Source organism: Pipistrellus kuhlii, unplaced genomic scaffold (genome assembly GCF_014108245.1).
Source record: "Pipistrellus kuhlii isolate mPipKuh1 unplaced genomic scaffold, mPipKuh1.p scaffold_m20_p_12, whole genome shotgun sequence".
NCBI classification, from domain to species: Eukaryota; Metazoa; Chordata; class Mammalia; order Chiroptera; family Vespertilionidae; genus Pipistrellus; species Pipistrellus kuhlii.
Genome location: NW_023425427.1, coordinates 51,818,427 through 51,832,406, shown reverse-complemented (window position 1 = coordinate 51,832,406; position 13,980 = coordinate 51,818,427). Strand labels below are relative to the sequence as shown.

The 13,980-nt window shown below is 38.3% G+C and overlaps 1 protein-coding gene across 2 annotated transcripts in view; it reads right to left on the bottom strand.

Annotated features, from left to right (window-relative positions):
• The window catches only part of IFT74 (intraflagellar transport 74), a 76,274-nt gene extending 63,386 nt beyond the window's left edge, over positions 1–12,888 (bottom strand). The window contains exons 1-7 of one of the 2 annotated variants that reach the window (XM_045580283.1): positions 12,698–12,888; positions 10,795–10,932; positions 7,170–7,302; positions 5,113–5,161; positions 2,436–2,534; positions 2,229–2,289; positions 1,416–1,475 (exon numbers count right to left, since the gene is read on the bottom strand). In XM_045580283.1, coding sequence (XP_045436239.1) covers positions 1,416–1,475; positions 2,229–2,289; positions 2,436–2,534; positions 5,113–5,161; positions 7,170–7,302; positions 10,795–10,914 — 522 coding nt within the window. In that variant the 5' untranslated portion in view covers positions 10,915–10,932; positions 12,698–12,888. The remainder of the gene's footprint in view (positions 1–1,415; positions 1,476–2,228; positions 2,290–2,435; positions 2,535–5,112; positions 5,162–7,169; positions 7,303–10,794; positions 10,933–12,697) is intronic. The other variant, XM_036434212.2, reaches the window with a different exon arrangement.
• Positions 12,889–13,980: the final 1,092 nt, after the last annotated feature.

Below are 13,980 nucleotides of genomic sequence, written 5' to 3'. Positions count from 1 at the left end.
AATCAAACTATTTAAAGGTTATTTAGATTATAAACTAAATGAGAGATTATTATAATAATTCTAATGCTACATGAAAAATTTTTTAAAATATATAGTATTTATTTCAATAACAAATCAGCATACCAGATATTTTTTAGTCTTTTTCACAGACATGGTAATCTCATATCAAAAGTATTCATTTTGTCAAATATTCCAAAGTAAACTTAATTTATGAAATAAAAATCTCAAGTATTTATTGGGTCCTTCACAGTTGGTTAATAATATGTTAAATTTAGACACAACACAAATTTTATTCTTAAATAATTCAGCATTTTACATGACTCTACCTGTACATATTCAGTCTAGAATTTGGATCTACCCCAAATAACTGACAAAACACATGGAGAAATTTTTGCTTTTTACATTTCGCATTAAAAATAGTTTTCCAGCCAAAACTGGTTTGGCTCAGTGGATAGAGCGTCGGCCTGTGGACTGAATGGTCCCAGGTTCCATTCCGGTCAAGGGCATGTACCTTGGTTGAGGGCACATCCCCAGTAGGAGGTGTGCAAGAGGCAGCTGATCAATGATTCTCTCTCACAGATATTTCTAACTCTCTATCCCTCTCTCTTCCTCTGTGTAAAAAATCAATAAAATATATTTTTTAAAATAGTTTTCCAATTGGGATTTCTCCTGTGTTCTAAAAGTCAAGAATAATTTCACTAAGTTATCATGCTTTTAGAACCCAATTTAGAAAATTTTATAAATTCTACTAGAGGCCCGATGCATGAAATTTGTGTAAGGGACTCCACCTTCACAGCCGCCATGGCTTGCCTCGGCCCTCACAGCCCAAGCTTCATCCAGAAGGCCATCCGGCTGTCTGGTCTAATTAGCATATTACATTTTTATTATTATAGATGATTTTATAGAACTTTGAATGTGTAAATAAATGATAAGCTATGTAAATCATAAGTTGCTTGTTATTTTCATCCAAGTGTTTATAATTCAAATAAACTAGATGTTAACATCTCATTTACCAATCAAAAGTAGTATTAATGTCTGACATCATATAACTATTTGTTTTTCTCACTTTCTTATAGAACTCTATACAGGTACCATAATATATCCATTGAGTACTCAGTTCCATTTATGCAAATATTAATTCAAATAAATTTATATGCAAATTAATGTGTATATAAGAAAATGTGGATGGGACTCCCTAACTAATGCTAAATGCAGGACCTGTTAAAACATAGCCTTTTGAAAGACACTATGGTATCATCCACTTGGGAGAACCGGAAATAATTTTAAAAGCACAACTAAGGAACTCAATTATAATAGTGGTATTTGGGATTAGAGTAATACCTATTTCTATGGTCCATAAGGTTTATTTTGGAGGATATGATCTAAATTGATCTACAGCTCATAAATTTTCTTACCATGTTGTAATCATTCATTACTTCTTCCATTTCAGTATTGGTATTAAGTTTATCTACCAACTAAAAATAAAAATACACAAAAAATACATTCTATTAGTGTATAAAATTTCTCTTAATCCATCATATAGGTATTCAATCTTACAAATAATACTCATCTAAGTATGACTACTTCCAAGTATTTTATCTCCTAAGATAAAAACAAATAGTAAGCTACCTAAGTAAGCATACACTGTGCTTTTGGCCAATCAATAAACTACATTTTTAGGAATATAAAAAAGTAAGCAATAATGAACCACTACTGTTCCTGCAGATTGTACCTTGAAGAGTTTTGCCTGCTCTGAGATGTCTGAGCTTATAAAGAAAGGTCCAGAGAAGAAAAAAGTTTGGAGAAGATCTCTTCAACTACTCTCCAAACTCTTCCTCCCTCCCTCCCCTCTTCCCCAGGGGAGATGGATGTTAACTGTTTTAAATTACACCAGTAAAAATGTAAATTATTTATTAATTTTTTATTGACTTTTAGAGAGAGAGAAGAAGGGAGAGAGGGAAAAAGAGGAAAGAGAGATGTCATTTTGTTGCTTCTTATACTTGTTCTAAGCAGAAATCAAGCCTGCAACCTTGCGAATCAGGACAGCGATCTAACCAGATGAGCTACCAGGCCAAGACCACAACACTTTAATCTCTGCACTTTCTATAGTTTTAATCTTTTACAATATGCATGTATTCACATATTAATTGGTATTTAAAATAACACATTTTTAAGTGGTAAAAAGCAATAAAAATATTCAAAGAAAATCTCTACGAAAAAGCAAATACCATGTTATAGTCTGCTAGTTGTCCTTGAAACTCTTTGATTTCAACAGCTAAAGTCTCAGCTCTGCAAGCATAAAATAAATACACTTATAAATATATAAATAAACAAATGAACATTATGAACAAATTCAGTATAAAATTCCTGAAATATATCACATTAAATGCTACTGATAAAAAGATCTTGCATATTTTAGCTGCAAAATTACTCACCTCTTTTCATATGACAAATAAACTGAATTCTCTTGATTGTACATTTCTATTTCTTTCTGAAGTTTATTGATTTCTGTTGTAAGTTCATTTATTTTACTTCTAAATGAAAAAAAAAAATAAGTCAGCAGTACTTCTAGTCAAGAAAAGACTTTCTAATCAAACAAAAAACTTTTCATAAATGTGTAATAATAATATAAATGGTTTTGTGAAATTTCACTTAAAAATAATTTCAGTGGCTTATTTAAGAATGAGATATATCCCAACGGATAAAAAGCTAACGTAGATTCTCTACTCAATAAGAAAGATGACATAGGACCAGAATGGAAACCTGGTCAAACTGGTACAATCCAGAGACAGAAGTAGATGCCTGTCACTCTCACAGCTCCTGCTTCCCTCTAGGACAGGGTGTCTCAAGAGTGAGATGACTGACTAAGCAATACCTTGGCATGGAGTGGGGGGACCATCCTCTGCTGTGTAGGATATTTAACAGCATCCCTAGTTTAGATGCCAGTACCATATCCTCCGAACCTCAATTATGACAACCAAAAATGGGCCTAAAAATTGGCAAATGTTCCCTGGGAAGCAAAATCACCACCAGTTGAACACTGCTCTAGAATCAATCAATTATACAAGTAGCTAGAACTACTCTTCTTTGGTGCAGAATCACAAATCTTGGAGAAGAGAGGCAAGCAACGATGACAAATGGCTTTATTTTGTTTCCTTCTTTTGAATAAAAAGTGTCTGGCTATCAAGAGATGCTATACAATGATGGCTTCACTTTCTCATTGATGTTAGCTTCAAAAGTAGATAGGAAAAACAGACTTCTCTTTATTCTAGAAGTTGGAGAATCAAAAAGCCTCACGTAATCGAGAAAACAATCAAGAAGGACTAAAAGAAAAATGAACTTTTAGGACACAATAGGAGGATTAGGTGAAGTGGAAATAAGAGAGAAAGAAGGTATAAATGAAGAGCAAAGAAGAAAATAAAGTAAAATGGGAAAATGGAAATAAGATAGTAGGATATCTGAGCAGAGGAAAAAGGTAGGTAGAAAATAAGACATATGTTCTTGATTTAGAGCTGCATAGAGATATATAACAAAGCTTAGGAATTAATTAAAATTTGGCCACATTTGTAACAACTCACCAAATCTACAGGGTGTCCCAAAAACATGTATACACACTTTAACCGCTAACATTTCAGTTGATGTTTCTTTCTTTTCAGCCAGACTATCAGTTAGCTTTGAACAAAGAAAATTCATCCTAAAATGCTACTGGAAGTTTGAAAATGCAATTGAAAGATATGTAATTGAAAGATAATTACTCAAAATGTGCATACTTTTTTTTGGAACACAGGTCCCCCCCAAAAAAATAATGTATAGACATTTTAACAGCTGATAACTCACTTATTTTTCACTTGTTTTCAGATTTGACAGATTTAAAATAAAGGGTGAAGCCAGAATAAGCTTCAAACAAAGGTTTATCTATTAGACTTTTTTATGAGGTTACATAAAAGATAAAGTTTAGCCGAAACCGGTTTGGCTCAGTGGTAGAGCGTTAGTCTGCGGACTGAAAGGTTCCAGGTTCAATTCTGGTCAAGGGCATGTACCTTGGTTGCGGGCACATCCCCAGTAGGGGGTGTGCAAGAGGCAGCTGGTCAGTGTTTCCCTCTCATCAATGTTTCTAGCTCTCTGTCTCTCTACCTTCCTCTCTGTAAAAAATCAATACAAATATATATATATATATATATATGTAAAGTTTTTGGTATAAAACCAGCAAAAGTTAACAAATTGAGGGTGCACAAATACCCAACAAAATAATTCTTTTTTTTAAAAATACGTTTTTATTGAAATTTTTGTTTTGTTAATCCTCAACAGAAGACATTTTTCCCATTGCTTTTCAGAGAGTAGAAGGGAGGAAGAGAGCGGGGGAGGGAGGGAGTGAGAAACATCATTGATATGAGAGAGACACGTTGACTGGCTGCCTCCTGATCACACCCCAACCAGGGAACAGGGAGCAAACCTACAATCCAGGCAAGTGCCCTTGACTAGGAATTGAGCCTTCAATCCTCCAACCATCAAGCCATACTGTTTTTATGGATTTATTGTTTGTATGGATTTTTTCAGAAAGACGGAGAGAGGGAAAAACATCAATGTGAGAAAAACATAGATCAGCTGCCTTCTGCATACCTGCTCCCACCCCTCCACCAAGGATTAAGCTCACAACCTGGGCATGTGCCCAGGCTGGGAATAGAACCAGACCTTTTGGTGCATGGGTCAGCACTCAACCACTGAGCCACACAAGCCGAGCCAAAATGATTCAGGATATTTGCAATTGCATCGCTTCACATAATCAGCAGTGCCTGAACCAGAACGGTCATCAGTTTGAAAATAGGCATTAACAGCAACAACAAAAATATTTATTTCCATAGACATTTTTAAATTTTGAAAATGAACTGTATATTAATAAACACTGACTTTATAATCATTCAAAGTGCATATACATTTTTGAGACACTCTATATATTTAGGTAAAACTTTGCATTATACATGTATTTTGTAATACAGCCAAATTATCCAAAAATTATGTTAGAGCACAAAATAATTCTTATAAATCAACATATGCCTAATTATCTTAAAACTTCATGTAATGCCTAGAAAAAAACACATTTATTTAACGTACCTAAGAAGCCCAAGATAATAAGATTTGTCTAAAATTTGCCTCTGGGGACCTAAAAAAAAAATGTTTTTTAAGCATTAGTATTCAGTTCGAAAATGCCACCAAAACAGCAAATCAAAAGCATAAACAGAATTATACCACAAAATTTTCTGACAGTCCTCATGAATGTGCCAATAAATCAGATAATCAACAAGAATCATTGAAATGGAAATGAGAACTAATGTCTTACCATTATGATATAATAGAAACTTGAGTAAAGCCACAAAAATGAGCTTAAGACACAGGTTGACTGAATGGAAACTTGGTCAAAGAGAGTCTAGAAAAGGGCTATCAAAGAGAACTTTCTGCAATAAAGAAAATATTCTATATCTGTACTGCCCAATAAATGGGATTACCAGCACTTGAAATGTGACTGGAGCTATTGGGAAACTCAAGTTTTATTTTACTTAATTTTAATTAATTTACATTTAAATAGCTACATGTAGTTATTGGCTAGCATGATGGACAGTGCAGATTTTAGACTGAACTTGTCAATGCAAGAGATGATGATTTTTCATAATTTGTCTCAGAGACTTTTTTATACACATGATCTTATATTTCAGGACTACGGAAAGTACTCCTAGGTTAAATGTCCCAAATCTTGAGGCAGATAAAGTGCCCTGCAAGGTGTGAGGTGTAAAGCTAGGGAGGTCTTAGGGGAGGAGAGGGAGAGAATGTCTTATTAGGATGGGAAATGGGACACTAGAATAGGTCAGGACAAAATCACAACAGATAGCGGTAACAATAAAAATGTTTACACAAGGCTTTGCAATATATTGGTAGAAACTGACTAAATGATATTGGGTCCTGTTTTGAAGGAGAAATTAATAAAGTACAAATACTTACTGAATTATTTTATAATCTTTATTGTTGAAAGTATTACATATGTCCCCTTTTTTCCCCCCCATTGACCTCTCACCCCCACACCCAGGCCTTCACCATCCTATTGTTTGTGTCCAGGGGTTATGTATACATGTATACAAGTTCTTTTGTTGATCTCTTCCCATCCACCCAACCTCCCCTACCTTTCTTCACTGAATTATTTATATAATTTCATATGTTTCTACTGTTAATGTTTAATAAGCTATATGGTAATATTAAACACCCAAACATTTCCATGAATAGAGTTTTAAAGACTAAACAACTACATAATTTTGACTCATTTTTTCCCACAGTATTGATTAACCAAGCATTTCTAAATAATTTATTGGTTTTTAATATTTTGTGAGCTAAGTTTGTTATAATACAAGTAAGAAAATGAAGTCTCCTAAAAGGCATGATATACAATATTATAAAGGGTATTATAATATCTTATAGTTAATTCTGTACCAATGAAATTCTTCATTCCTGATAAATCCTTTGCCACAAATATAGAAAATAAAACAATTCACCATGCTTTTATATACATATATATATGTATGCTTGTGTGTGTGTGTGTGTGTGACCAATTATTTGAATCATAATATAGTGTATTGTTATGCCTTTTTTGTTTGTTTGTTTGTTTTTATTCTTAAGCTTTTCTTCAATTTATTTCAAATTTTTTGAATTTGTACCAAACCTCCACGTTTAGAAATGAAGATAAAAATATTTCACATATGTAAACTAGAGGCCTGGTGCACAAAATTTGTGCACTGGAGGGGAAAAGTCCCTCAGCCTGGCCTATGCCCTCTTGCAGACCAAGAGCCCTCGGGGCATGTCTGACTGATGACTTAGGGCGGGCCTAAGCTGTCAGTGGGACATCCTGAACACTGCTGCAGAGGTGGGAGAGGCTCCTACCACCGCCTCTGGGCTTGCCAGCTGTGAGCCTGGCTTCTAGCTGAGCAGTGCTCCCCCTGTGGATTTGCAATATAGCCTTTTATCATATAGAATAGCTCTGCAGTTAATAATGTTATTCTCTTATTTTGTGAATCACAGAATAAGAAATGAGTAAAAATGCCTCTTTCACTCTGTAATTCTGATTTAGTAATGTGGTACTGCAATATTTCTTATGTAAAATGTATTCATCTTCTTAAAATAGATACCTTTAATCCCAGTTTTCATTCCACTCAAACCTTGTTGTGTTACTGGACGATCTGCAACTTTAATCTGAGAAGACAGAACTCCTGTCCCTATGAGGCCTCCACGGGAGCCTGGTCTTGCGGTTCCAGGTGATATCTAAGTAACAGACAAGATCTCACTTTTAATAAACACTGTGAAGCACTGTAACTCTTTCTATGAAGAACAAAAAGAGAATATTAAAATCTCAGTTTGACATAATTTATAAAATAGTCCCATATTTTTTGGTTGAAATATAAAATAGTGTTAAGTAAAATGCTTTAAATTTTAATTTTCTATATGTAGACTTCATGATACTTCAAAACTGGAAAGGAGTTAAATGTCCAGATATTTTTCCTCATATAACCATAAATTAATAGCTAAATAAGTTGTAGTATATAACAAAATAAGTTTACAAAAAAATATTTTATAATTTCATTTTGTAAAGCAAAAAGTCTGGAGGATTATACAAAAAATAGTAACAAATAACCATGGTTATCTCTATATAATTATTATAGTTCATTTTTATTTTGTCATCTGGTGTTTTCAGCATTGATATCTTTATAGGATATTAGTCTGCTTAGAATTATCAGTTTATAAAGTTAATACATTTTGTTGTAATATATTTTTCTCTGATTCACTTATTTATGACACTCTCTAATACATATAAAGAGGCAATATGTTAAGGTGTCCCAGTAAGGACCAATTTTCATATTGACGGACCAGCAGGAGGCTGCACACACAGCAGGGGGTCTGAGGAGTGTGCCTGACAGGAGCCCAGACTGCAAAGAAGGAAGGGAAGTGGCCAAGGGGAGCCCTTCCAATCCCCCTGCACCAACACCTATCCCATCCCCCGTACCCCGGGTGGATAGGGAGATGACCCAGCTTGGGGGTAGCTACAGCCCGCACCTCAGACTCCCGATTTCTTCCCCCAACGCCCCTACAACAATAGCATGCCGGCGACCACCCGACCATCCCTCAGCACCTCTGAGGCACCCGGGGTCTGCAGTCCACCTCTGCCAGGCCCCCTCCGCTAGGGCCAGGCACGCCTCTCATCCCTACAATTCCACACCCGGGCGGAGGCAGGGCCAAGCGGCCTCCCAGCGTCAGACCCTTTCCCCCCAACCAACAGCAGCAGTGCCACCTCCACTGCAAAGTGTGCCACACCTCACTGGGGATATAGCTAAACCCGCCCTGGCCTAGCACCTACCGACTCCAGGAGATTGGAGCTCCGCCCTGAGCAGGTACAGCTGTGAAACAGCCAGGTACAATTTAAAGAACGGCGACAAGCAGGAAGGTTTGACAGTTACTCCCCCTTCAGCCTCACTATTCCCATAGAGCCCTCCTAACGCTCTGCCCCCTGCCAGCGCCTCCAGGGAAGACCACTGCTACCCAGAGCCCGCCCCTCCACGGCCTGTGGATCCCTCTGCAAAGCTTCCATAGCCACAGTCCCAGGGAACAATCATGCCCTCCTCCCCTAATCAGGCACCTGCTACCTGCGAGCGTATATATGAGCTTAAAAATAACAATCCCTTCCTGTGTAGACATTACTTACTTAATGAAACATTTCTAGGTTTATTAGCTCAGAACCTCCTCATGACAACCCAGTAAAGTAGGCGGAGAAGAGATTATAGTTCCCATGGTCTACGTGTATGTATTCAGAAATGAAGCTCAGAGAGGAAGTGTCAAGCCCAGTGGTTCCCAAGGTGTAACACATGCCCCATAGGCAGGAGGGGGGGAATTTGCTTTTAAGTGGGAGCAATTCAAGAATGAGTTAACAGTGAATTTGTTGCATTTCCTATGGTTCTAGGGGGCCTCATCTACAGCATATCCTACATAATAAAAGGCTAACATGCAAACAACTGAATGGTGGAATGAGCAGTCACTATGAGGCGTGCTGACCACCAGGGGGCAGACATTCAATGCAGGATCTGTCCCATGATAGTCAGTGTGCTCCCACAGGGGGAGCACCACTCAACCAGAAGCCAAGCTCATGGCTGGTGAGCACAGCGGCAGTGCTGGGAGCCTTTCCTGCCTCCTGATGGCTTAGTGCAGCGTTTTTCAACCGCTGTTCCGCGGCGAGATGTTGCCTGGTGTGCCGTAGGTGCAGACAAGACAAGAATTTTATAATTTTTCACTATTTTGTTTACTTAATATTTCATAATAAAGTAATTATAAAATACTTTCTTTGTGTTTATTTGATTCCTATTCAAGAGAATTACTTTATATATAGTCAATATAGGCACAGAGTTAAATTTTTTAACATTTTCTAATGGTGGTGTGCCTCTTGATTTTTTTCATGAAACAAGTGTGCCTTTGCCCAAAAAAGGTTGAAAAACACTGGCTTAGTGGGCCTAAGCCGTCAGTCGGACATCCCCCCAGGGCTCCCAGTTGTGAGAGGGAGCAGGGTAGGCTGAGGGGACACCCCCCTCAAGTGCATGAATTTGATGCACAGGCCTCTACTCTTATATAAGCTCTTAGTATTTGTTAGAGTTTATTTCTAGACTGCTATGGCAACCAGAACATTGTTTTACTTGTTATTTATAAGATATTTTTATATTAAACTATCGTACTTTCTTATTGTTTTAGATAAAATTTAGTTTTATAAATGATATCTCCCATGCGCGTGCACACACACGCACATACACTACCACCAGAAGAAATCTCATTGAATTTAGATTGGTTTATAAGTTTAACACAGAATGAACTCTTAAAATATTCTGAACTGTGTATGACATGTATATTGCAAATATTCCTTTACCAGTTTGCCATTTTTCTTTTAGCTGTTCAACAGTGTTTTCAATATGATGAATTAAAATATAAAAATACCCTCTTTTTCAGTATTTGTGTCATTTTACAAAGTCGGAGCCCATACTAAGTTTATATGAAATATTTCCCTATATTTTCCACTTATACATTTATCATTTCCCCATTTTTAAATTTAAAGTTTCTAACATATCTAAAATTATGAATGAGGAAGGGATCAATTTTTTAAAAACAAATGGTTTTAAGTCATTTGAATGCACTACTGAATACTCCATGCTTTTTCAACTAATTTGAAATGCCAGCTTAGTCATTAAATTTTTACATGTCTTGATTCTGTTTCTGGTCTATCCATTTCATTTGATTTTGACACTACTACACTACACTACTTGCATACTTGTAGTTTTAAAATACATTTGCATATCAGCATGAGCATGCCTCTTCTCTCTACAGTGTCTTCCAGACATTGTCCCACATTTATACTTCTCAACATTTTCAAAAAACAAATATGTAGTCAGCCTGTTCATAAAGTAAAGAAAGAGCAATGCCGAAACCAGTTTGGCTCAGTGGTAGAGCGTCAGTCTGCGGACTGAAAGGTCCTAGGTTCGATTCCGGTCAGGGGCATGTACATTGGTTGCGGGCACATCCCCAGTAGGGGGTGTGCAAGAGGCAGCTGGTCGATGGTTCTCTCTCATCGACGTTTCTAGCTCTCTATCTCTCTCCCTTCCTCTCTGTAGAAAATCAATAAAATATTTTTTTAAAAAAAAAAGAAAGAGCAAGCAAGAATTTATTATTATAGACAACTTTACCAAGATATATGCACAAGAATTCAATAGATTTTAAACTTACTCCAGTTGCCACTCGAATGTTTGCTGATGGGGGTCGGATTCCAGAAGGAGGCCTTCCTGTCAACCCGATTCCACCTCGGGAAACAGGGCGAGCAGCTGCTGGTTTGTGATTACTGGCCATGTTTGTTCACGTTAACCACTGTTCAGAGACAAGGAATAGTTCAATTCTCCTTCGATATCTTCTATAGCTAGACACTAGTGACTCACATACCCTTCCTTCAAAAATCCACAATGATTTTTCTTGTAAATTGCCATTCCAGGTATTACTACAAAGCCTGATTTCATTTTGTTCCAATTTGACATTAATGTCCCATTTGGAACCATGAAATCATTTACTACAACAACTGCCTTAGCTGGTTTGGCTCAGTGGATAGAGCATTGATCTGTGGACTTAAGGGTCCCAAGTTGGATTCCAGTCAGGGGCACAAGCCTAGGTTGCAGGCTCAATCCCCAGTGGGGGGCATGCAGAAGGCAGCCAATCAATGATTCTCATAATTGATGTTTCTATCTTTCCCTCTCCCTTCCTCTTTGAAATCAATTAAAAAAAAAAAAAGAAACAAATCATTTCTTGAACTAAAATGATTTCTCAGTTTCTACACTCCATGCCCGCTTCTTGGATTGCTTTTATTCTATAATCGTTCATCCTTTTTCTTGTAACTCTAACTATGTTGATGATTATAAATCAATGTCTCCAGGTGTGTCCTTTAACCTGGGCACCAATTTTAAATTTTCAACTGTTTACTGGAAATTTCTACTCAGATATCCCATTATCACTTCCTATTAGTATGTTCACACCAAAATGAAAATCTTCCCATTCCAGCTAGCTCTACGGTTCTATTTCCTTGCCATTTTGAACTAGGTGGACAAAGTAAGAGAGTTATTATTACTTCAAACGGAAAAGGGAATTTTATGAAATAACATTTTGAAAGGCAGAAAAGGTCTATGGTCAAAATTATTTCTCCCAAAGAAAGCTAACACCAATAAACCTTTGTTTCCAGCAGAATTACACAACCTTACTCTAGCTTTCCTGATACCTATAAGATAGTGTACAATAGCCAAAGTGTTGCTCAGTGGTTGAGCATGAATATAGGAGGTCATGGTTGGATTCCTGGTCAGGGCACATGCCAGAGCTGCTACTGGATGCCCAGTAGGGGGCGCGCAGGAGGCAGCCTATCAATGATTCTTTCCCTCTAAAGTCAATTTTAAAATATTCTAAAAAATAAAATGTACAGTGTATCAGATTTCTACCTCATTTTCTTTGCCACTGCTTTCTATCATGATAAAAGCACAGTAGGAGATCAGTCCTAGGTGGCAATATAAAAGGGAGGAGTCCAGTAACAAAAAAGCCACTAATTTGGGGGTTATTCATACATACTCAGAGAAGCCTGGCCTTTGACTCCAGAAAGATAAAGGATACAAACTTCAGCTCTGACAGCTACCACCTCTGGGGGTGCATCCTCAGCTATAAAACAGAAGGGGGCCACAGCCTCTATCTTGCAGAGCTGTTAAAATTACAGATAGCATATGTACAACACCTGGCTCCTAACTGTGATTACTATCCCTATCTTCCCTAAACCAGCCATAGTAACACACATAAAGAAGTGTTACATGGCTAAGTCCCACTGCTGTACAGGGCAGGCATACATCTGTATTATTTTGGGTAACATCTCTGAACCCTAAGAATTGTTCCTTTGCGGCTCCTGAATCCTTCCCATTGGCCTGGCCCTGGCAGGTCTGCTCAGGGGACAGCGAGAGGGGTCCGTGCACGCTCTGGCCTGGCGACCGGACTGAGAATCACTAAAACACGGAGAGATCGGACTTGTTTTGTTTGAGCGCAGCAGCATCTCCAAGGTGAGATAATGGGTCCGGAGGGATGGGGGGAGAGGGGACTCAGGATTTCTCACCTGTGCTGGCGCGGCAGGAGGAGGGAGGTCGGCAGGCTCGGCTCAGCCAGCCACCACCGGGAGCACCAGTCCGCCCCGCGGACGCGCCCACTCGCCCACCCTGGCGCAGCCTTCCGGGGCCCACGGGGCTGAAACCACGGGAGGCCCCGCGCCTCCGCGTATCCCGGCAACGGGGGCGGGGCGGAAGAGGCCCCGCCTCCTAGTTGGCCAATCCCTGGCCTCGACTCCTACTACCTCCTGGCCGAGGGAGAGTACAAAGTTCTCGCGAGAATTGAGTCACTCCCAGCTTTTTTCTGGGAAGAATAGGAAACATCCAGCGGACTGGGAAATAATATTTTATTTGAAAACCTTGTGGGTTTTGTTTAAAATAATCAGAACAAGCCCTCCGATTGTGTGACCGACCTGTACTCACAGGATTTATTACTTTCCTATGCACTCTCCCGTCTGTTACCTTGTAATACGTTGTTTTGTTTTAATGTTTTGATTTTTTATTTTTTTAAATATATTTTATTGATTTTTTTTATTTTTTTTTTACAGAGAGGAAGGGAGAGGAATAAAGAGTTAGAAACATCGATAAAAAATAAACATCAATCAGCTGCCTCTTGCACACCTCCTAGTGAGGATGTGCCAGCAACCTGGGTACATGCCCTTGACTGGAATGAAACTTGGGACCCTTCAGTCCCCAGGCCTATGCTACATCCACTGAGCCAAACCGGTTTTGGCAATGTGTTGATTTTTTAGAGAGGAAGAAAGAGGGAGAGATGAAATCATCGCTGGTGGAGGAACATTGACTCTCTACCTTTTGCACCCACCCTGCTGGGGATCCAGCCTGTGACCAGGGCAGTGACCTGCCTGGGAATCCAACCAGTGACCTCTTGGCTCAGGGGTCACAAAACTGAACCACTGAGCCACACCATCCGGGCAGTAGGTTGAGTTTTTAATAAAAGTTGTTTGGTGTTATTCTGTGGGAGGCACCATTGCACAGCCTTTTTACTTCCGTTTAGAGGTAGCTTTCCTTCCTGTTGGGACTGCACATGGTATACAACACAGCATTACCTATGGATGCAATTCTAGTGCCTTCTGCTCCTCCTCATCTTACTGGAAGTTTCACATCTTTAAGCTTCTTTTCAGAGCTTTTTTGGTACACATTTGTGAGAATGGGTGAGAAAAAATTGCAAGTCGGTTTTTTTTTTTAATTATTTTAAAATCGGTGTTTTTAAGAAGAAAACCAATATAAGAAATGCTGCACCTGTCTAATAAAATAACTTGCAGTTTATTTTCTT